Source organism: Rissa tridactyla, chromosome 6 (genome assembly GCF_028500815.1).
Source record: "Rissa tridactyla isolate bRisTri1 chromosome 6, bRisTri1.patW.cur.20221130, whole genome shotgun sequence".
Lineage (NCBI taxonomy): Eukaryota > Metazoa > Chordata > Aves > Charadriiformes > Laridae > Rissa > Rissa tridactyla.
The window spans coordinates 5,435,625-5,458,867 of record NC_071471.1 but is presented as its reverse complement, the minus strand read 5'-3'; the positions used below and the strand labels follow the sequence as shown (position 1 = coordinate 5,458,867).

The 23,243-nt window shown below is 49.3% G+C and overlaps 1 protein-coding gene across 6 annotated transcripts in view; it reads right to left on the bottom strand.

Moving 5' to 3' along the window:
* Window positions 1–731: 731 nt before the first annotated feature.
* PLD1 (phospholipase D1) overlaps window positions 732–23,243 on the bottom strand; it is an 82,060-nt gene continuing 59,548 nt past the window's right edge. For 2 of the 6 annotated variants that reach the window (XM_054205208.1, XM_054205209.1), the window contains exons 20-28: window positions 23,117–23,230; window positions 16,817–16,927; window positions 16,026–16,114; window positions 12,774–12,887; window positions 11,955–12,004; window positions 10,793–10,927; window positions 8,274–8,427; window positions 7,550–7,664; window positions 733–6,953 (exon numbers count right to left, since the gene is read on the bottom strand). In XM_054205208.1, coding sequence (XP_054061183.1) covers window positions 6,729–6,953; window positions 7,550–7,664; window positions 8,274–8,427; window positions 10,793–10,927; window positions 11,955–12,004; window positions 12,774–12,887; window positions 16,026–16,114; window positions 16,817–16,927; window positions 23,117–23,230 — 1,107 coding nt within the window. In that variant the 3' untranslated portion in view covers window positions 733–6,728. Of the gene's footprint in view, window positions 6,954–7,549; window positions 7,665–8,273; window positions 8,428–10,792; window positions 10,928–11,954; window positions 12,005–12,773; window positions 12,888–16,025; window positions 16,115–16,816; window positions 16,928–23,116; window positions 23,231–23,243 lie in introns of all 6 variants that reach the window. The other 4 variants (XM_054205210.1, XM_054205207.1, XM_054205212.1 and 1 more) reach the window with 4 other exon arrangements.

Genomic DNA, 23,243 nt, shown 5'->3' with positions numbered 1-23,243 from the left:
TGAGAGAGAGAGAGGGAGTTACAAGTTGAAAAGAAACTAAACCACTTTAATGAAACATTGGTAATATAAAGAAAAGATAATAATATCAAAAAAGAAAATAATGGAATATATACAATATATTCAAAACTGTATCAAGCTCCTAGGATGACAACCGTGTCACCAGCAGACACTGAGAAAGTCCCAGACTGGACCCAGCGATGGACGGGAACTGGGTTCTGGGTTCAGAAACGCATAGATAGGGATCAAGGGTGGACGAACGGAGTCCCCCTTGGACACCGGCCATCGAAGAAAGAGACTGACCCTTTGACCCCTCAGCTTTTATATGAGCATGATGCCGATGGGATAGAGTTTTGGGTCTCCTGTCCTGTCTGCTCCTCCCCACAGGTGTGACCCCTCTACGCTTCTCCGCTTCCGACCCTCCAACGGGGCAAATAACGGAGTTACCTGGCCTTGATGTTACAGCAATAAGCACAGGCAAGAGCCTCTCAGCATACCATTCCTTGGCATTCACTATAAACATCAGCTCTTTGCACTCTGGAAGTGGACACTGTGTGAAAAATATACCCTTAATTTTAGAGCGTTTACTTAGAAGAGGCTTAGCTGAAAAGTAAAATTACTGAACAGAAAATTAGTTCTGCTTTACCTCAAACCAGGACAGGATCCTTCCTACAAACCGATGCCTAAACTCTCTAGATTCAGGACCACTTCTCGTTTCACACAAAAGCTAAGCTTGCACTGAGATAAGGTGGCTCTCCTGCGCCGCTCGCATCGACACCCATCAACGCCACCCAGCCGGAGCCAGCGGCAGCCACCAACCTCAGCCGTGTCACCCCCGTGCCCGCTCTGCTGCCCGCAGGGGCTGCAGGGCTCCACCGCCTCCCCCCGCCCTTATCTCCGCTGGCAAGACCTCATCAGCGTGATGCCGTGAGCATGTAATTAGCTGTGGGATGTCAAAGCGGCAGCAGGAGCCGACAGTGCCCATCAGCAGCCGCCTGCCTTTTACCGGCACCCAAAGCTCGGGCTGCCTTATCTTGGTTTATTGTGTTAATCAAGGGCACAGATTGGATCTGGAAGTTTTTGAAGATGCGGTAGAGCCCCTCGGCATTTGAGGAAGGAGATGAAATCTAAGAAACAGAGAAGTTAATATGTTTGCAGTTTGCAACAGAGCTTGGAAATGCCACTGCGGCTTTATTCGGCTCTTCTCCCCCTGCAGGACACCCGTAATCTGCCTTTTCCTCTCTCTACACCAAATTTCCTTTAGTGAAAGTTAAAAGGGACAGTGGCAAGTTAATTCTATTCTGGAGACAGGCTGGTTTTGTCTGTGCCTTTCATAATGCCTTTGGATTACTACCCTTTAAAACGGGATTTTTAAATTTATTTCTCTTAAGAAGTCCAATTTTCTCTTTCTATGCTGCTTCACTCCAGCAATTTCTCTCTCCCAGGAAAGCGCGAATGAGTCAAGTCTAGCCATTTTTGTTGCGATTCTGGACCTTTCCCCACCACGTCTGGGGGCAGCGCTGCCAACCCAAGGGCAAAACTCAGCCCACAAGCAGGATGCGGCTGCCGTCCCCAAAACACGCAGAAACGAGACCAAAGCCAAATTTTTCAACATGATGATCAGTTGTATTTTCAGTCCATTAATAAGACATTCATTTACCAGATACAAACGGAGTGGGAAGGAAAGCGGATCGTTAGCAGAAACAGGGATACAAAACTCAATTCCAGCAGCCTTCACAGAAGGGATATTCAGTGTTCACAACTGCACCATGGGAAGGCGGAGGCGCACGGAGACCTGCACTCGCACCCGAAGTGGAAGCTCTCCTGTTGTTGATTAGTTGAGCTAGAGACACGATTTAGAAAAAGCAAACGCAAACATTCCCAGGAACTGTGACTTTCTACATTTTTTCCTCGTTTCCCCGAGTGTCAGGAAAGAGGTAAGTTGGAATTCTTTCCATGGAGATTTTATGGAAACACACCAGGAGGTTAAAAACAGAATAATCACAAATACTGGAAAACACAGAAAGCGGGCAGGGAAATAATAATAAAAAAATAAGAAAGAGAAACCCCAAGAGGATCATCGCATTCAACGGCTGATGTACGGTTTGTGGGTCTGCTGCGCTTCGATACACCTTAGTTTTGCGTGCTTAACTTGATTCGCTGCCACGGCGTTACGCTCCCGGTTTAAACCTCCGCTCTGCAAAGCTCCCGGTTCCAGCAGGATCTCAGCCGTGCAGAAGGGACCGCTTGCTTGACACAACTTGCGGAAGGAGCGCCACAAAACGCGAGGGTGTGTTGACACCTTGTGGTGTCAACACCCAAGAGATGCCAACCTCTACCCAAATACCTGGTCTGGAGACCGCTTGCTTTCTTCCCCTCGGCCACCGCTGCATCCTCCGCACCTGCCAGACACCCAGCGCAGCAGCTCTGCAGCTGATGGAGGCGCGTCAGTTTAGACCAGCGCGGATTCGGGTCTTTACATTCGGCAGGAGGAGAAGGAAATGGCATTAACGTAAAGGACCACTCAGACTTTCATTTCGATGTCCCCACAAACGCAGCTTCTGCCCACAGATTACACCCCACCACCCCCCGACTCTCCCAACTACAAGCGTCACACTGAAATAACGACAGCAAACCATGTCTGAGCTTGATTGTACACGGATGTTTCCGTGGCAGGAATAAAGACATCGTAAATTATTCATGTCAGGGTCCCAGCTAGGCAAAACCTGCACTGAGGTCTCCCCCAGGGACAGCACCAGGATTGCGAAATCGTGTTGCGAAACCTGATCGAAAGAAAGGAAAATGGAGTGTTTGGGGTTTAATCCAGCGAAGGTTACATCAAGTCAGGCGACAAACCGAGACCAAGAGACCAGAAGCTGAGCCAAGCACTTTGCATCTGCCACGGAGCACTGCAGTAGTTCTCCTACAAGTTATTTTTAAGTAAAGTTCTTACACAGGATGACATTTTAGCCCTCATTTTTTAAACCATGCATTAATTTTAAACCATAAAGTGAAATATTTATCCAGTCCAACATCTACACAATAAACCACACATTTTAAAATATCAGAATATTAAAAAGATACGGTAAGGAGTGCGAGTTCTCAAAGTGGCACATGTTATGGAATAAATTAAAGGGAAAAAAAAGAAAGTTTCTACTCAGGTTGAACTACAAAATAAAGCCTGAGCTTGGGAGAAGTTATCTTATTTCCTATCGTTCTAACAAATAAATGCCACAGGAAACAGTTCATGTTTCCATGTTTGATAGTGCTTGAATCCACATCGCTTGTTACAGTACTGTGCATCTGCGAGCGATCCTCTCCAGTTTGAAGGTATTAAAAATAAACCCATCGTGGTATTGCGGACTAAGAAGTAGTGATTGTTTAGGTGCAGAAATTAACTCTCTCCAGGTGTTCAACCTCTCGGGCTTCTTAATGTAAGAAATAAATCCCAAGGAGCCAGCTCGCTGGTGCGAACAAGAGTCGTGCCCTCACCGGAGGTGGCTCCAGTCCCACAACCTCTCTGGGATGAGCAGCGTTGTACTCACGGGGGGGCGGTCAGTGGCCCCACGAGCCCCTGGGGATGCCAGGCTCTCACTCACTGCCCCCAGGCTGCCTGCCTTGCACACCTTGCATTTGAACACTACTAAATTCCTGGTGTTCGGAACATAGCGCCAACACGGGGAAGGAACGTTCAGCGCGGCCCCTCTGTTCCCACCAAAAGAAACCTCCTCCCAGAGAGAGCACCCACGTGAGGCCCCTCTGCTACTGTAATAAAAGACCTTCTTAATTAGCACCTGGTCCATTCAATGAAACCTTTCCTCTGCAGCTCTGCTGTGTCACCTGGGACCAGCGGCCACCACAGGGTGGGCTGCGTGCTGCAGGACCCGGGTGGTTTCTCAGCAAAGAGAAACCTGGGCTTTCAAAAATCTGCCTGGCAGAGGGGGACTTAACGCCACTGCAGTTGCAAAGCCCCAGTAATTAGCTACCAACCACCTTAAAAGACAATATAAGGGTAATTTAACAATGATAAGAATCTCTGATAATATGGCAATAGGGACAATAAGAGCACTTAGAAGACGACAGGAGCCTTGCACTTCTTCAAGGTTCTCGTGTATGGGTGGCAGGGATGAACGCTTCCTTTTAAAGGATGAATACAGTTCTGCGTGACTTACAATGATTCTCTGACAGGCTATAATCGTTTAAAGTTAGCAGCTTTGTTCAAACTAAAACAGCTAAAAACATATCAAGAGATAAAAGTTCTGAACTAGCACTGACATAAAATAACAAGACCCCTTTGATCTTTCTTGATTGCGAATGGTCGGGTCACATATTGCTCTGGCTCCGCAGGGGGTGACCCCAGGTCAATTTTTTTAAGGGGAAAAAAAAATAATAAAAAAAAAAATAATCAAGGGAACAAGAGCTTACAGCACACCAGCTAAAAGCATCAACACCCTGGACCAAAGAGCATCACGTAAAATGCTGCACGTGCGCTTCCAACAGGCTAACCAGACCACGGACGCACCAGCCAGAAAAGAATGTAACTGGCAACTGCATCTACAAAACACGAGTGTAAAACAGTGGAAAGCGCAGGAAGGGGCTGAGACTCGGGCTGCCCTGCAGGGACGTCTGGGGTGGTCACTTGCTCGGGTGATGCAGCAGGTACGGAATTACCCAGTGCCTATTTACAGGTCTGACGACACAGAAGGCAAATCAGCTAAACCGTGGTGCCAGCTCCGTTCTGGGGACAGCTGGGCAACCAGTGTGATCCTGTCCCAGCTCTTCACTGGGGAGTGGAGTGATAGGATGAGGGGGAATGCTTTTAAACTGAAAGAGGGGAGATTTAGATGAGATATCAGGAAGAAATTATTTCCTGTGAGGGTGCTGAGCCCCTGGCCCAGGTTGCCCAGAGAAGCTGTGGCTGCCCCATCCCTGGAGGGGTTCAAGGCCAGGCTGGATGGGGCTTGGAGCAACCTGGGCTGGTGGGAGGGTTGGAACTGGGTGGTCTTTAAGGTCCCTTCCAACCCGAACCATTCTGTGATTCTGTGAAAAACAGGTGAGACTGTTGGAAAAGCTAAAAAAAAAGGAAAAAAGAAACCTGTTTGTGCATTAAAGTAAATACCAGTTCACCTGGTCTTTTTACCAGGGAGAGCTGGGCACATGGTTAAGCTCAGCCAGCGAAGGGATTCCCCCGGACACAGTGGCGGCAGAGGAGCTCAGCCTCTTGCTTCTCCCCATCCAGCTCCCAGTTAGGCATTTCTAACGGTCTGGTCTCTCAATGTTCACCTCAGCCCTGCTGCGTGCTGGAGAATACCTCTCCCGGGACTGCAGCTGGAATCGGGAGACACAGCTCATTGCAGGATGGAGGATGGTGTAAAGACGCAGGACGGCACCCACCACGCGAGGTCCTGACCCCGGAGCAGTAGTGTTCCACCCAGGGATGCCGAATCGAACTGCTACTTCGCTGCACAGCGAGATGCACGATAGCTTTGGAAACTGTCTTACAGAAATGGAAAACAGGACTGGGCATGCCGAGTTTTACCTGTGCTTGGGAAGACACATCCCGCGTGGCTGAGCTCAAGACTGTGGCTGGTCTAATAACAAAGTAGACCAGAGGCAAGGCTTTGCTAACTGATCCCCTTTCCCCCCTTCCTTTCACCCCACCTACAAAGCGACATGTCAGCTCAGTTTGAGCATGGCTTCTGCTCTAGCTTAACGGCCTTTCACTTCTTTAAATAGAGAGGGAAGAGACGGAAAGAAAAGTCTACCTATGTACTGCAACAAAATGCATGAATGGAGGACCCAGAGCGCAGGGCTTAGTTTGGCCCATGCTGGCTTTTGAGTTTCTGTCCCATCACATGCAGAGCTTTGCTTTCTTTCAGCTCCGGGGAGCTAAGGCTTGAGTTTAAACCATGATCCTCTCCTGAAGAAAGCCTTCAACCGCAGTTTGAACAAACTGATGTGCTGCGTGTTGGCAAAGGCCAGCGAGCTCCCGTGATCTCCAGCACCTCCGGCTCCATCCAGGTTGCCCTTTGCCAAGACCCAGGCAGCACCATGCAGGGCATGAGGACTGCTGATTGCTCCAGCTGTGGTACAAACAGGGGGTTTATTCCCCCCGTGAGGGGAGAAGAGACCGAAATGCTGATTCTGATACAAGATTGTTAGTCCGTTTCCATGTAAGAAGTGAAACACCTACACTTGGGAAGCTGTGATGGCAGGACAGCCCAAGGCAGCACTTCCCGACAGTGCCAGAGGTACATGTCGTGCTCTGACGGCGTATGAAGGGGTGCTGGGGGACTCCGATGAGCCATGGCACGGATACCCGAAAGCCTTAGAAGCACACGCAGCCCACGACTCCTGCGCAGCCACAGCACGATCACGGTACGTATGCAACCACAGTACACAGCTCGCAGCAGTAACATCGATTGGGATTTGTCTCCTATCCTAGGAAGTGGCCTGCATCCTTTAGGTGCCCAGAACATGTCTTAAGAAGTAACTCCTCGGAGGATAAACTTCTCTTTTGCCATAATTTCCAAGTCTTTCTGCTCCTCTCCTTTGCTAGTGTTGATTTGCTTCAAGTTCTTCCACCAAAATCCTTAAGAAAGGCACGTTAGCTTGGTGGAGATCTTTTTTTTGCCTCCCTTAGCAATAAAAAGCTTTCCAAAATCCCATATCGCTCATCAGCTTGTCTCTAGAGAACCAGACTTTAAAAAGTAAAGCAGTTTGCATCTTTCTTAAGTCCAAACCTCCATGGGTACCATGGACTCCTTTGTTCCGACGGAGGGAAGCAAATACTCTTCCTCCAGAAAACGGAAGGGGAATTGCACTAAAAACCCACGAATCTTTTTTAATTCTTCTGCTGCTTTCGCAGGATCATCATTCGCTAATTTGGGCTTGTTGATGAAATCGCGCAGCTGCGTTAAATTATTCACCTGGTCACTGGGAAGGCATCGAAAAACCTGATGAAAACAGAAAGAAGTGGCACGTCAGTGTGGGGGAAATACTGCAACGCAGAGTTCCCGAGAAGGACCAAAACATCTACTACAAATTCCCCGGGATGGGAGTGACTTAATTAACAGCCTGGAGAATGGGCAGGGAAGAGGTATGTGCCTATCTATATGGCTAGAGCGGGCAGCAGGGAAACTCCGGCGCTTTCTCTGATCACTGCAAAAGCTCATTAGAAACCAGAAGTAAAATTTGCTTCTACTCCAGTTATGCTATGGCCAACTAGAAGCAGTTAAGAACCTCAAGGTCATTCACCGGAGCTACAGCTGATAGAAATAAAAGGAGAAATCAGAACTCCTGCCTTCTTGGGCTGTCATCACACTTTGAGGGTGCACACACTCCAGTTTCTTGTTCACAGCTCTTGGAACCGACACCACTCATTCCTTCAAAGCATCTCTGAAGGTCCAACCCTAGAAGCTGGACCTTGCCCTCCCTGTGCTGCTTCTCCAGTTGGCATCTGTTGACACCACACGGAAAAAGAAAGGAAAGGACGGGGCAAAAAGAAAAGAAAACAAAGGACGGGAAAAGGAAGGGGCGCCACGTTCCTCACCTTGTCGAAGATGGTGGCATTGCGAGCTGCTGTAGAAATCCACACCTCCTTGAAGAATTTGTCACAGACGGGATCCTGGTGTTCTGGATTGAGATCGGAGCCGCCAAGGACAACCCTGAGAAGACAAAGGAATCGATGCTCATGGAGGCTGAAACGCCAGGCGCTTCCCATTTTGAGAAATGCCAGGCGAGGAAAAGTTTCCTTGGGACTTGCCAAAACCTACGTGCTCCCAGCGCCCTCCTGCTCCCATCCCCTGCAACAGTCTGTCAGCCATAACACTGCCCTCTTTTCTCTTTTTTTCCTCTGTGCAATAACTGTCCAGATGGGAAACAGGGTGGAGGAAAAAAAAAAGGGGGGGGGGGGGGGGGGAAGAAAAAGGTCTTAATGAAAAAACAGCCGTGTTGTGGGCCAGATGGCTGCTCCGAGTGAGGAAACTTCCACTAGAAAGAGACACCATCACCCAAAATTGAGAGAGTGTGAAAACAGGATCTGGAGGCAAAATATCACTGTCTTGTTTATGAGCTTTCCCAGTGAAATCCTGGAGTAAAACAATTCGTAAGTCAAGCTGCCAAGGTGAGGACAGGAGCAGCGTGAGAAAGGCAAATTCCAGTGAAACAGCAGCAAAACTGTGGGATAAATCCAGGCCAGGCGATGCTAAACCCGAGCAATCCCTGCCTGCATCCCCCGCTGGCTGCCAGCCCTCGGCCAGCCCCGTGTGCCCTACCTGAAGCACCGCAGCCGGAGGGACTGGGCGAACTTCCCAGCGCTGTATTCCTCCCCGTCCATCACGGAGGGGACAGTCTCGGTGTCCTGCACGATGATGGCCATCTCGCTGTCCCGCTTGCCAAGCATGCTGCGGTCGTTGATGTTGGCAGAGCCTGGCGAGGGGGGAAAATGAAGCACCCGCAATCACCACCTCTGCCTGAGAAGCTCCGGCACGCCCTCCATCACCACCCACTGCCCTCTGCATCCCTTGTCTCCACAGGGGACTGCCTATGGCTTCACTAGGTAAAACCTGGACCAGAGGGCTTCCTTATAGAAACACAAACCCCCAGAGCCAGAATTTGGGTGAGCAGAAAAAAAACCTACCTAATTTTTGCAGGCTTCAAAAGCTCCAGGCTTGGAAGAAGGTTAAATCATAGCCAAGCCCAGGCCAAGGTTTTCAAACTCTTCTGTAACTTCCTAGATGCTTTTGCTGAAGGATGCCACAGCTTTCAAAAGTCTAAACTGCCTTTGGTTTGGATACCAAGTTACCTGACACAGGATGGGCTCCATAGGTAAATCCGCTCTTATCTTTAGTAGCGTAAAGAGGGGAAATTTTCCATTTGCATTTGGAAGGTAGGGGTTTTTGGGAGAGGGATCTAGGAGGAAGAAGGACGTCATCCCCTCGCTGCGGGTAACTAACACCCAGACCCTCCTTGTCCGGCTCGCACCACACTTTTGTGTCCGCAGGTGCAAGAGATCAGATATGTCCCTGCTGACGCCGCGAGGCAGCGGCAGAGCCCAGGGCTCTGGAGGACCTTCCGACCTCGGGAGATGTTTCTTCTCTGCTCCTTGCCCTATACCTGCTGCAGCGCTACCGCTCGCCACGTAAAACCCAAACCCCAGAAAGGAGAGGGGTGCTGGGGGGACGCCTTCCCTGGCAGCGGCGCCTATGGGTGTCCTGTGCAGAGCTCCCCGCTCGCACCCTGGGAAATAACCACCTCAGCCCCCAGCAAAGCTGCTGGAGGGCGGCAGAAGTAGTTTCCCCTCGTTGCATTTCTACTGCACGGCTCTGGCTGTGCCTTTCGGGGAGGGGGTCCCTCTCCAAAATGCACCACCCCAGGCGCATAAGGGTCACGGTGGCTCCAGCCCTGACTCTGCACCGTGGTGGGAGCTCCCCAGCCCAGCCGTGCTGTGCAGCCTCCGACACCTGCAGCATCACGGGAAAATCCCCCAATTCTCCTCTGTCCCATGCAGCCGTCAGAAGGCAAGGGATGGGGGACACCCACAGCACTTGTTGGCTCCGAGGGAACAGCAAGATGCCAGCCAGCGACAGGAGTCACCAGGTCATTAATCCAAACAACAACAAAAACGCTACAGACAGCCCCCAGGGCTGTAAGAGACCCCCAGGCACTAGTTAGCCATTTAGCCTTCCCAGGGACTGAATTAACTCAAGGGGAGCTAACACCTCCGGAGCAAAAACGAGCTAAGCCCCACTCCTTCCTTTCACCTCCCTCTCTTGCACAGTGGCTCCGTTAGCATTCTATTTCCATGCACCGCCTCTTTCTTGGGTGGCAAAGGGATGACGCTGGCTCCCCATCACCTCAACACCTGGCACACGCTGTATAAAAACGCATCCTCAGGCTTATAGGTACAGAAAATAGAAATTAAGAGCTGTCTCAGGCCCCCAGACCATCACAGTTGCAACAACACTGTTCCCGCTGTAATATTAAAACCACCTCTGGGCTGCTCTGGAGACAGGATCTGACCCCTGAGCGGGTGACAGAGGAGCCAACCTAACCACGGGTCACCCGCGACTACAGGCCCAGCTGCTGCTTGGAAGGAGGGGAGCATTTTGAGTCTTGCAAAATCTGGCATTAAGTTATGCTTTGGCAAAGTTTTTGTTGCTGATGTAACAGATCGAAAACGGTTTCTTTAAAGAAACAGGCTAAAAGCCTGCTTTTCTGCTGCAATGTAGAACACTGAGCCCGAGGTCTTGACGTTGCTTCGTGGTCTCATAATAAATATGGTAAAAGAAACGGATGAAATGATATCTATTACTTGTTATAACAGATTTCCCCATTCCTAGGAAATGGAGCTGATAAATGACACATGTTGTCCAAACCTTCCAAATTTTACGGCACATTCTGTTCTTTAAGGAACAGATGACAAGTCTCACAAGTCTTCCTGCTAGAGCAGAGTTTGATACAAGACAGATGGACAATATTCCCTGCGCTGGGATTCTCTTCACTGTTGCACAGAGATTTAAAACCATTTTAGAAAAACAAATTAAATGACAGCCCTCCAAATACTTTCCTCCCTCCTCCCTACCCTCCTGATGAATTTATGAGTTTGTTGGTTTGTTGTTTGTTTTTGCTTTTTTTTTTTTTTTTTTTTTTTTTTAAGCAGCAAAATATTTCACAAGGAAGAAATCACAACATCGAAAAGCAAACAGCAGCGCAGCCTGCACTGAGTACGGGGCAGAGAAGCACCGGGATTAATCCAGGTACAATCGAGCGGTCCCGCGAGCCCCCTGCTCACCGATTATAACTGTGTTGTCATCAGCAATAAGCAGTTTGCTGTGAACGTAGATGAGCTCTGTGACTAGCTTTCCTTCCAACTCCGCGTGTGTTCGAAGTCCACAGAATGATATGTAGTTGATCCACTTATCTCCAACTGAAAATCAAAAGAGAACAAATACGATGGGATGAGGGGAGGCGGAAGAGAGCAGAAAAAGAAAAGACCTTCTTTATATAAAGACCCATATGAATAACAGCTCACTTTTGACTTTTTAAAAAATAATAAACACACACATAATGGAATTAAGTTTCTTTAAAAATAAGACTTTTAAAGCTGGCTGTGGGCTCTCTGTGCTGCTCTGCTTCGTTGCCTGCTCAGATACTTCCACTTTGGTGAGAAATGACCCCGATCTCCCTTGACGCAGCAGGCAAGTGCTCACAATTGATCCGAACATCTTAAAATAACTGGACTGTGCAACTGTTCTTCTGCAGATCCTGCAGAAAGGGGGCTGGAAGCAGGTGTTTTGTCTGTGCACAGTACGGAAAATATGTCCTGATGCCTGCAGTTCAGATTTACACACAGACCTAGAACGAATCAGGCATTATGTACGTCCCTAGTATTTGTGATACGTGGGTTTTCATGGTGCTCCGATTCCCAGAAGAACAAATTCAAGCAGGCATCCTCATGGCGAGGAAGCGACTCAGAAACAGCATCCTGCTGAGGCAGGTTTTTCCTCTCCGCGTTCGACGAGTGCCAGAAAAACCCAGGGTGGGATTCACGGGGGAGGCAGAGGGCTCATCGCTCCCAGAATCGTGACCCCGCTCAGGACGTTTTCCAAATAACACGATCCTCGGCAGCTGCAGCCGCACCGTGCTCCTCCCTGGGGTCCTCCCCTCCTCCGGATCGGGGCTGCATCCAAGCGTGAGGTCTGACACCCGGCCATGGCTCGGTGACCCAACAGACCTCGCCACGGGATGAGGAGAAGGAAGAGGAGGTCACTCACCAGTCCACAGCAGCCCGTAGCACACATTGCTGGGAGATACCCCAGTCCATGCCTGAACCCCTCAGCCACAGCAAGCCCGCGTCAATAAGAAACCGAAGAATCCAATTTATGCATTATATATCCATCCAACAGCAGCATCCCAAGACTAAACAACATAGAGGAGAGGAATAAAGCTCTTACCCTCTGCCTTCAGCTGGCCCAGGATCGAGTTTTCTCCTCGGCACATGGTCCTGGAAAGAAGGTAGGCAGCCGTCAGCACCACCGCGACTCCAGGCAACGGCATATGCCGAAGCAGAACCGGGTGAGGTAAATGGCAAACACAGATGCCTCTTAAATACCCCGTGCAAGCAGAAGAAACATGGTGCTTCCAGAGCACACATTTTTCCTAAATGACTGTTCATACAGCAAGGACTGCTCATTTCCTAAAGGAGCTTGTACCAACCCGCGTAGGAGCCCAGCAGCATTTTTGCCTCCTAGAGCACACCGTAACGACGATAAATGTGTCGAGAACAGGGCTGCTGCCGTCTCTGCCACAGGTCTGGATGTGAAGCGACATCAAGAAAGCAAGCCAACACGTGCAGAACGCCAGGTCAGGGGGTCCGTGTGATTACGGCTGGGCTGGAAAAGCCACAGCCAGCATCTCATTTGAAAAACAACAACCCACGGGCAATTTCTAAAGACCTATGGTTGCAGGAGGAAGCTCAGGCAGAGGGGCCAGGTTTGGCAGACACGCTGCTTTCCTTCTGCTCGTGTCTCCTGCTTGTCCTTCTGGGGGTGCGGTAGGATCCTTGCAGACAAGGGATATTTCACTCTGGAGTCTCCACAGACTGTGCCCTGGCTATATTACCATAACAGGGCAGTTTTCCAGTAAAGCCACCTTGTCTTGGGCCATTTTGCCTTCCCCTATACCCCACTCCCAGCACAGGGCTGCCCAGCACCGCTGTGCCTCAGCCCTTCCCATGAGACCTGCTGTGTTGCAAGTGCCCCCCCCCAAAATACCTGTAGTTGAAGTGCATTATGGCCTGCAGCGCGTTCCCCCCGCCGGTCGAAATGTCCCCTTCAAACCCAGGCAGCAGCGGGATCACCACGTACACTCGGAAACGCTTGTTTTCCCTGAAACGATAGTTTGGGGGAATATTAGCCCTGCAAATGTTACAGCTTCGTACAGGGCGAGTCCCCTTGGGTTCACTTTCCCCGTGCTGACTGACTTGGTTTCCATCCAAGGCTACTACAGAAATTTTAAGGGAGCAAAGCGTGAAGCCTATTTCCATTTTCAGGTCTTCATGACCCGCCATCAGTACTTCGGTGAGTGCTCAGACCTTCAGAGGGAGAAGGAATTATTTACTCTCACAGACAACAAAAGCAGCTAAAGGAAAAGAAACACATTTTTTCACAGAAGTGCAAGGACAGGTTATTATTTTTGCAGGTTGTGTCTGCCACTGTAAAAGTTCTTTTGAGCATCCCGATAGCCCCGTCACACCAATACTGGTGCAGACTGGTGCATACCACAGCAGAGATTACTGAGCTATCACAGGCAGAAAATCAAAATCTAACCTGACATTCCCACTACATCCTGGCTTTGAGAAGTCAGAAACATCACAAAAGGTGGAAAAAGCTCAGGCACGAGCAGGTATTTCACTGATGCATCACAACGCACAAAAACTCAGTTCCTGAGTTCCCCCAAAACTAAACTGTAGCCAAATCGTGATCTGATCCAGAACAAAAGCTACTACCGTAGCACTACCTGGGGCTTTTCTTAAAGCCCATCTTTGGGATTTTCTTTTGCTGAGAAGAGCCAGATGCATCTCTCTGCCAGTGCTTTCCAGAGTGTTGGCAACCTCCTGCCCTGCGCCCCGGAGGAGGAGGAGGATGAGGATGCTCCATTGAAGGCTGCTGCCACTAGATGGCAAACACAGTTTAATCAAGACAAAACCATTTCAGGAGCAGCCTGAAGATGAGCCAGTCTGCAGTTTTTGTTAAAAGTATTCCTTCCTCGATCAAGTCGTGCTTGTGGATTTAAGGGCACGGGAATCATGAAGAATTAGGGTCCCATCTGAGCTGGCAGGGAGACAGCAAGGACCTTTTTTTCTTTAATTTCAACCAGCGCTTGCTTATAGCCGTGCCATGCCCTGTAAACACGCTTTGGTCTGACAGCAGACCTCCGAAACAGCTAATGAGGTCTCACCCGTACACAACAAGAGACTTTAAAACGAAGCCTGTTTGTATCATGAAAAAGATCTACCAACAAAAGCATTCCTCAAAAAGCAGCTTGTTTGTCTAAGTCCAGTGTTTATTAAACTAGTTGAAGAGCCACCCATGGAAAAAAAAGAGGAAACCAAGAAATGAATGTTATTAATTACATGAGTAGAAAATATTTAGTCTAGAAGAGTGAGAAGTGTACAAGCTTAACTAAAGAACTTAATCCACAATTAAACATCTTTGTGTCACCTACGCTGTTTTCCCGGGTCAGTTTGGAACACGAGCACTCTATACAAACCATGTAGGCCTGCAATTACTTTTAATCTTCAGCAACGCCGAGCACTCCGGAGCGTGCAGAATCTGAATCTTATGTTCAGTTGGGAATCACCGACACTAAGCTGGCATAAGATCAGCATAAAATCGGAGTAATACAGAAGCGAATCAAGCATCGCATCTGAAAACGGGTCACCGGAGAAGTTGCGTGACTCCCTTTTGCACGAGACTTTTTGATGTCTGGACAGAACGACACCCTTTATATAAACGTTACACAAGAGGAAAAGCTTAGCAGATTACCTGCCGAATTTGCTGCTGCCTCAGCAGCATTGCTAAAAGCAGGCAACTGATGCAAACGGCCAACGGCAAATGCCCAATGGCAAACGGCCAGCGTGCAAAGGCAGGAAATCCAGAGTGGTTCTTCAAGGGGACACGGACCTCCACCAGACGCAGACACCAGCAAGGCCGTTTCCAGCTGCTTTCCTGCACCTTAGCCCCGCTGCGGGTCGTTCTGTTCAGGCAGCCAGACCGTCCCATGACACACGGTTGTATGGGAGGACTCAAGTTGTATCACGCTGCTTTTTTCTGTGCTTCACACCTCGCACAGCACTGGCACCACTCCTCCTTTACGCCGGGTAAGAAAATCCGCCCCAGCCTTTCATCCTTAGCTAACGTCAATTATTTGGGCGACGCATTGCGGCTCACAGATTACAAGCAGCTCCACCCTGTTACTCTGCCCGGTTGTTAAGGGCATGGCAGATAACACCCATGCTCTCCCGGTTTGAAGCGTGCTCCTCTTTCCACGGTGCCTCTGAACAAAGCCTGTCTCACGGCAGCTCCTGTGGCCTTGCAGGTACTGCCCCTACCCCCCAGTCTGTCTTGGCTTTACCCAAGTGGGAATTTCCAAGCTTAAGTGCCAAAGAGAGAGAAATTTCTACGACTCTGAGGAGAGCACCTCTGGGAAAGCAGCCCCCGCGTAGCTCTGGACAACTACAATATAGAAAGAAAACAATAATTGCACGAAACTTCTCCATGCATGGCAGAAAAAACACATGAGAGATGGAAGGAAGAAATTTTAGAAAGTTTTTTGTATATCAGCCCAGCAAGACCAGGATACAGTTTTAGACTGTGACATATATATCTTAAAGACACACCAGGAGAGCAGCCTTAAGCAAGGCTGTCCAGGATCAAAGGAAAGACAAGCCCCTACCTGTGGTATTAATGTTAACAAGGGGTTAGGCACGCTTAAGTGAAAGCAGTGTCTAAAGCATGGTTGGGTTTGATCCATCCCGGAAAAAACGATGGTCCCCTTGCAATGGCTGGAGGTTGTAAATACCCTCCAGCACTTACCAGGAAAAGTTGTTCAAACAATAGCTGAACCCTGCAGCCAAATCCTCGAAATGCGTTTCCTTCCCTTATTTGAAGCCAGTCCTCTCTACAGATAATTTAAATAAGCCATAAATCCCAGTTCAACCTTCTTGCCCATTAACCCGCCTTGCCACACAGTTGTCACTGAACCGGAGTACAAAGGTCTTGCTTTGAAACAAGTTCCATAGTTAAAAATACATTTGTGTCAGGGTAAGTCCAGAAAAAATCACTTTCTGGCTGCAAAGAAGCCACTGAAGGAGTCTCCCTGCTGCAAACGCCAGCAGATGTTTGACCGCATCAGTTCTGCGTTGGAGAAGCTATTGTAAAGTTGTGTCCATTAAGATATTATTTTACACCACACCACATAAATGCCTCTGGAAGGCTTTCATTGCCTTGTAAAGAACACGTTACCTGTGAGCTTTAAGGATCCTCTGAGCAATCGCATCGCCGACCTTGTTCCAGACAACTTTGTCATCGGCACAGCTAATAAAGAACTGGTTCTGCAGGAAAAGCAAGCAAAGCTCCTGTTAGACAATGCCAGCAAGGAACAAAAAAAAAAAAATAAAAAATATTTGCATGCTTTATTTCAGACCAAGAGCAACTAAAGATAGCTGGGTTTCTGTGCCATTTGAGTTGATGCTTTTTTTTTAATTATTATTAAGTGTGTGTCTGTGCTTGCTTAGGGAATGAATTAGTCCTTATTAATCACACTCCTTAGAAAGTTCACATAAAGAACATCTTATCAAGAGGCAAAAAAAAAAAAAGAAAAAAAAAAAAGAGGAAAATAAGCATCTCTGTTCAGCCAGCGCTGAGAGTCCTCCCGACAGGAGATTCCTGCAGCTCGGGGCTGTCCAGATGCCAGCCCAGCCTGGGAGTGGGAGCTTCAGGCATGCTCAAGGGACACTGCAAAGCCACGGAGGGGACAGGAAGACTATTGCACAGGCCGTGAAAGTTGCTGGCAATTTTGCAAGGAGGCCCCTTAAAGGAGAGGTCTACTTTTTTCTCCCCCGCTTTGTGGTCTTAAAGCTGTCAGGGTACATACCCATCAGCCTAGTCTGAAGACCACTGAAGTCAATGGAAACAGCCCCAAAAATTCAGGGCTGATGCTGTGTTAATACCCATGTTGTCTAAATTCACCAAAAAACTAAGACCAAACCTCAAGAAGTAGAATCCCCCTCCTGCTTTCCCTCATTGCCACTCACTTCGATGTAGATGTAGTGCTTGCTGTTTTCTATCACGCTGACGTAGGCGGCGTGGATGGACTCCTCGTGGTATTTAATGCCAGCCGACCAGTCAGCAGCAGAACGGATCACCTGGAAAGCAAGAGATCAACACCTTCAGCTCTCTCCCATCTCTCCCAGGATGGCACAGCATCGCATCTGAATTACTTATGAGGCGATGCTCTTCCCTGGCACCGTTTGCCTGTCAAGATTTCACTAAACAAGGCAACACGTGCAACATTTACCATTTCTATTGCATTTTTAATAAGGAGAAAGGATGCTCAAAAATAGTATTAATGCTGAATAATGCTTTGATTAAAAACATAAGTGCCCTGTCCCATTGCTGCGTTACTGCCCCCTCCCACCTGAGCAGCTCCAACTGCAACAGAAGCAGCACAGAAGTCTCATTCTTGCTTAAGGTCTTATGATAAACTGCTGTTAAAACAACCTGAAATTCCAAGCTTTAGGGGTGGACATCCACTCCATGATCTCCTCTCCAGCACTTTTTAAAGCTGGCCTCCAGCTGGGGCAATATGTTGTTCCCACAAACAGGCGGTACGTCATTATACGGTCAGTTTGATAACACAGGCCACGTCTTAGTCCTGAGCACTCGAGGTCATTTATTTCTTCCGGTTGCACAAGCCACCTGATTTTTGACGCTAGGGCTTTTAAAATTCATAGCAGTTGAGCTGCCCAGCCTTATTTATTAATTTTTACTGGAAATCCACGTTTCAAGCAGATACTGCGAGATCCCTGGGGCACATTCTCCCTCTGCCTCCTGCAGTTCTTGTGCAAGAGAGCCAAACCAATCTGAGAAACAACCTTTGTTCATGCTCTGGGCCAGGCTGAGCCAGCCCCCTGCAGGCAGCTTTCCCTCCCCAACAGTGAGAGACGCTGCGGCATCTCCCATTCCTGCACTTTGAATCGATAAGCAACCACGCTATGCCCTGAGCGACATCTTCCTAGATGGAAATGCAGTTTTTAATTAAGTGTGGGAAGGGTACGTGCTCAGCGGGAATAATTACTTGTGATTAGCCTCTGTCTTTAAACACTGGCAAGACAAAAAGCATTGAAACAAAAGCCTTAAAATATCTCAACACAGCACTCGTGACCAGTCACCCACAGGACAAGATCCAAATGCTGAGGATCTGTGCCACGTATGTGTCAGTGTGTGCAAAATCCTCTTCTCTTCCAGGGCTCAACCACATTTTTCCCTGGAAATCCCTCCCATGGATTTCTTTTAATTCCCCCTGTCCAGCTTCTGCTTTGCTCCACGTCACCCTCCCTGCCCCACCGACATCCCCGGTACCCTGAGCTCTGCTGCCACCTTGTCATCACCATCCACCACCAAAGCAGACTGCTGACTGTGGCGTGTCTGAGGACTTTCGAAGGCTAATTAATTACCAGCGGTATAGCAGCAGATAAGGATTTGGCCCTTTGGTCCAGGTGCTGCATACCTGAACCAAACCAATTCTCTGGTCTCCAGAGCACTTTTGGAGGTGGCAGAGAGGGGCATCGCTGTTCAGTAGCACACAATTCCTGAGCTAATTCCTTCCCCTGGACAGAAGGAGCTTTCTCCCACAGGTCACTGAAAAACAGATCCTGCAACTCTCCTACACGGCCGCTCGCGTGGACAACAGGAGGGAGCACTCGGCATCTGCCCAAACTGAACGTCGGGGTCACAGACACCTGAGTGACGGAGCCAGCCTGAACGCAAGGGCCACCACAGCCTCTACCCATCCCAAACAGCCGCCCTCTGCTGGCATAAGCCTCCACAAGGTGATGCTGCTCGTGCCCGTGGGGTTTTAATTGCCCATTTGGTTTGCAAAACCGACGCTGCGTGGTCCCACACGCCCCAGGCTGGGCACTGCTGAAACCCCACCGAGCACCATGGCAGGCAGAGCTCCTAAACAAAATTCCACCGCTTGCATTAATAAGGATAGAAAACCAGCTTTTCTGGGTAGAAAGCAGGCTAATTCTTCCTAAACACAGCTCAGGCTGCACCCTGGACAGGAGCTCACAGCCCTTCGCCGGAACAGCCAGTGATGAGCAACCACACTGCCCCTTTTGTCCTGCTGCGGTGAAAACCTGGGGCCCACAAATAACATCCCTGTGGGCTGGGGACTTCCAGCAAATGCAGTCGGGAATTGCACTTCAGAACGCCGCAGATCGTAGCTTCCTAGTGGACAAAGTACTGATATTTAATTATTATTTTTTTTCCCCACTAGTTAACTTTGTCCATGCTCCAAAGAGCTGCTTCTCTCTTCAAGATAAGCTGCTGAGCCCTGCGCTGAACAAAGTAACTTCCACACCCTCATTTACAGCAGCAGTAGCTGAAACTGCTGGGGATGAGGAATAGATGTCCTTTTCCGAATCGGGAGCTTGATAGCACCAAAGCCCCTCACTTTGAAAGACAACTTTACCGCTGGGAGACAAGTTTATTCCAAACCAGGGATGCCACCTAATGCAATAGAAGCATCACTCGGGACCGTCCCTTTCTAGCCCCATGGCATCATCCACCTGTCCTCCCCTGCCTTCCTCTTCACCCAGCTCGCTCCACACACCAGGCTGCCCGCTGGTACAGGACCACCATCCTTCTGCCCTCACCCAAGAGCAACGTGTCACCGTTCACCCTAAAAAGCTGGCTCAGCATCACCCAAAAAGCTGACGCCAGGTATCACCTGGAATCCATGTGTGGAGGGAAGAAGCGTCAGAAGATGCTGGCTGGGGCAGCAGAATGGGTGTAAGGTGTTCCAGCTTGGATCTCCTCAAAATAAAGGTATTTTTAACCTGGATCACTTCAATGGCCAGCACTGGCGCAGCTCCACAGCCACAGTGACAGGCAACGAGGTGGCAGGACAAGGCCACCAACGGCAGCACCACGTGGATGCAGCATACACCCCAAGGGAATGAATCGAGGAAACACAGGCCTTCCCTCATCACTGATGCTTCATCTCGCACTCCTGGACATCTCGTCTTTCCTGTCAGAGTATTTAAAGCGAGCTGGATTTAAACCCAACCTATTTTCCTAGGGAGAGAAGGCCACATGAGCCCCCACCAACCAGAGCTGTACTCCTCCTCTCCTCTCCCTCCAGTCTCTCAACAGCAACGCTGTCATGCGTTGTCATCTCTTTAACTTCTTTAACCAATACAATTGCAATAAATTCGATGTTTGCTGTGGGCTAGCGCATAAATCCTGAACAATGCAAGCTCTCACGCAGACTTCAAAGAGATAAAGGCATTAGCCATTGCCGGAGCATTAAATTTTCATGGTATTTGCATCAGGAACTGGATGTTGCCTCACCACGTCCCATCTTTTGCAGCGCTGGTTTTGGCTGATAACTGCGAACTCTGGAATGGAAATAGAGAGACGGAAAAAAACCCGGCACTGCCTCTGGCAAGCGGCTACCCGACTCTTGCAAAATCAACGTGCAATCACACGGCTATTGCGAGCAAAGCCCCGGAGTTCAAACCAAAGAGGCTGAGAGACCACGTCTGAGCTGAGAGGCTCCTCTCCTCCTTCCCACCCTGTACCTCCGCATCGGTGCCCACGCACGCCGCATCCACCCTCCCCTGCCCAGGGGAAAGCCCCTGTCAGTGCCACCCCCACCCTCCCGAAAAGGCTTTCCTGCTCCCCTCCTCTGAGAAAGGAGAGCAAAACCAGATGGTGCAAGGAGGTCAAAAGCTGCTGCTGACAGGTCAGGGGCTCGGGCTCGCAGCAACGCTGCAATCCCCACGGATCCTTTGTGTCCGCCCTTCCTCTGATCTGCCCACAATTGAAGACAGATTTGCCAACTAGCTCAGAAACAAGAAAAGCGGCAGCCAGACTTTCTTCAAGCAATCACCCCACAGCCAGGGACGGCCACCGGATGCTGGATTTTACCTCCGGGCAGTAACTTCAGCCTATAAAGCCCCTACAAAGCACCAAAACGGGGCTAACGCAGGTTTGGCTGGTGGCCAGCCAAAGGATTCAATATCAAGAAGGAGAACAATATTGCTCTAGTTTTTCCTGGACAAAAAAAAAAAAAAAGCTGGTGAAAGATTTTAGGGTATCTGCTTGTTTCTGCACCGGACTGTACCGCTGAAAGGGGACGTGAGCACTAGCAGCCCTTTGGTCTGAAACTAATACGCTGGACAGGCAAGAGGCTGATATTCCTGTGGCTGCAGGAAAGGAGGAGCCACGCAGGGACACCGCGATGCACAGCCTGGGAGCCCAAGGAAAAGAGGCACCCTGGAGCAGGATGGGGTTCAGGTCCAGGCTGCAGGTGTCCTACCTTCTCCCCACCTCCTGCAGCAGCCACATCTGAAACCTTCATCAGGAGGAGAGCCCAAGCCGCTCCCTGACCCACAGCAGGGACTTCAGGGATGCTCAGGGCACTCGTGTCACCCAGGGATCGATGGAAACCACGGCCATCAGAGGAGACAGACAAAATTACAGCGCGTGCATGCAAAACCATGCCTCGGAGCTTGAGGAGATCATCCCGAGATCATAACCCAGCTGCAAGCAGCCCAGGGCCAAAGGACCCGTGCCCAGGCAGGGTGCACCAAGCTGGGCAGAGGAGCCACCCCCACCGCTGCCACCATGCTTGGTGCTGCAAACCCTCTTCCCCCACAGCCTTCCCTCACACCAGGAACAGGGCAACATGTTTTTTCAGCCTAACAGCATATAGTTTTATTTATCTTCCTATACGCAGGGCTGGAGTACCCAGACAGGTCTCTAAAAGCTGCAATTTGACATAAATTAGAAATGAGCAAGGTAGTTTCAAATGAATAATTTACAAGACAAACCTGCTCTCTTTTCATCGTTTCTGGCATCACTGAGGACAGCCCCTCATTTCCCGGAACGTATCGGTTATTTGCCATGCCCCAGCACCGTTATGATGAGCTTTTAACCAGCTCACCCACCAGTCAGCACTGGTGTTTGCGGCGTTTATCAGTCACCGTTTGAGCAGCATCCTCCTCTCTCACGGGGGGATGTCCTGAGCCAGCAGCTCCGCAGTACGGACTGAAGAACGCTGGACCTAAACCCTGCCCAGTTTAGTTTCTCCTTTGGGAACTGTTTCCAGCTCTATAATCAGCAGAACTTAAATTTTTGTTACAGCAAACCCCGTGATTTAGAAGTTGAGGCTTATCTTGTGGTTAGAGAGCACGCAGGGAACACACACCCCCCCCCCCACTTCCATGAGAAAAGAAAATTCCCCAAAAGCTGGTGTCACGGACACAGCCGGGGAGGCATTTACAGCCACAGGGAAGCATGAGGATGCCTGAAGCGAGACTATTTCTCAATAAGCTGCGAGCATTGTTTTGGAGGCTGATGTAAAACACCCGAGATCCACGACACAAGATCCCTGTGCTGGCCACCCCTCACACCATGCCGGGAGGAGCAGACAATGCCCTGGCAACCCGCAAACCCAGAAAAATGCGTCTTCTTACACTAAGCTTCCCCAAACATTGCTGTCATCTGGGTGGACCACTCCTTACAAAGAGCAAAGGCATGTGTTTTCCCTGGTTTTGGTCTAATTGCTCTTATTTCATACATCTTTCATCCACCGAGACGCACGATTGTTTTGCTGCTTCAGCATAACTATTTGGACTTTTTATTCTTCAACAAGTCCACGTTTCTGCTGGGTAACAGTAGTATTCAATACATGCACTCGATATTGCTAACCCGCTTTTTAAATAGAGGTATCTTGGCAATTATGACTGTGAGGATGATTGTCACGAACGAGACCGTGGGCTGACTGTGCAGAACTGCAGAGGACCCACAGGGCTGAGCGGCTGCCTAATAAAATGCAGATGATGTTCAATGCAGAAAGCAACAGCCCCGAGACTCCACTTAATGCTGGGCTCTAGCTGACCACTGAGCGAGGCGTCAGGAGCCTGGGAGACCGCTCTAAAGATCTGAGCTAAATAATCAGTGGGTAACCTCAACCCATCAGGCCTTCCCAAAACATAAAACCCAAATGTTAGGCATTAGAAAAGCAGAAAAAAAAAGTCACACAGCTATACAAAGTCATGGTATTCCCACAACTTGAGTACTGCATACAGTTTGGTCCTCTTACCTCAAAGACGAAGGTATAAATTAACGCATCTCTACTGAAAGAGTTGCGTTATTCTATTGTAATTGAGGATCTTACCACCTATACCGTGAGTAAATGAAACAAGAGTGTTTCATTTTATAATTTCAAGTTCTGCAGAGGGTCTGTCAAGCATTTCCTGCTGGAAAGATGCAAAACAAGCTCTCTCCTGTGAGTATGTCAGCAGGAGAACATCAACACCCACCTGGACCGTGGCATGAACAGCCTCAGGCACCTGGTACTTCAACTCATTAGCCGTTTGCTGAGATTTTGGCAACAGGAATGGGTAGGACAGGGATCGGTATTTGGGCTTCATAATCTGCCCATGGGAA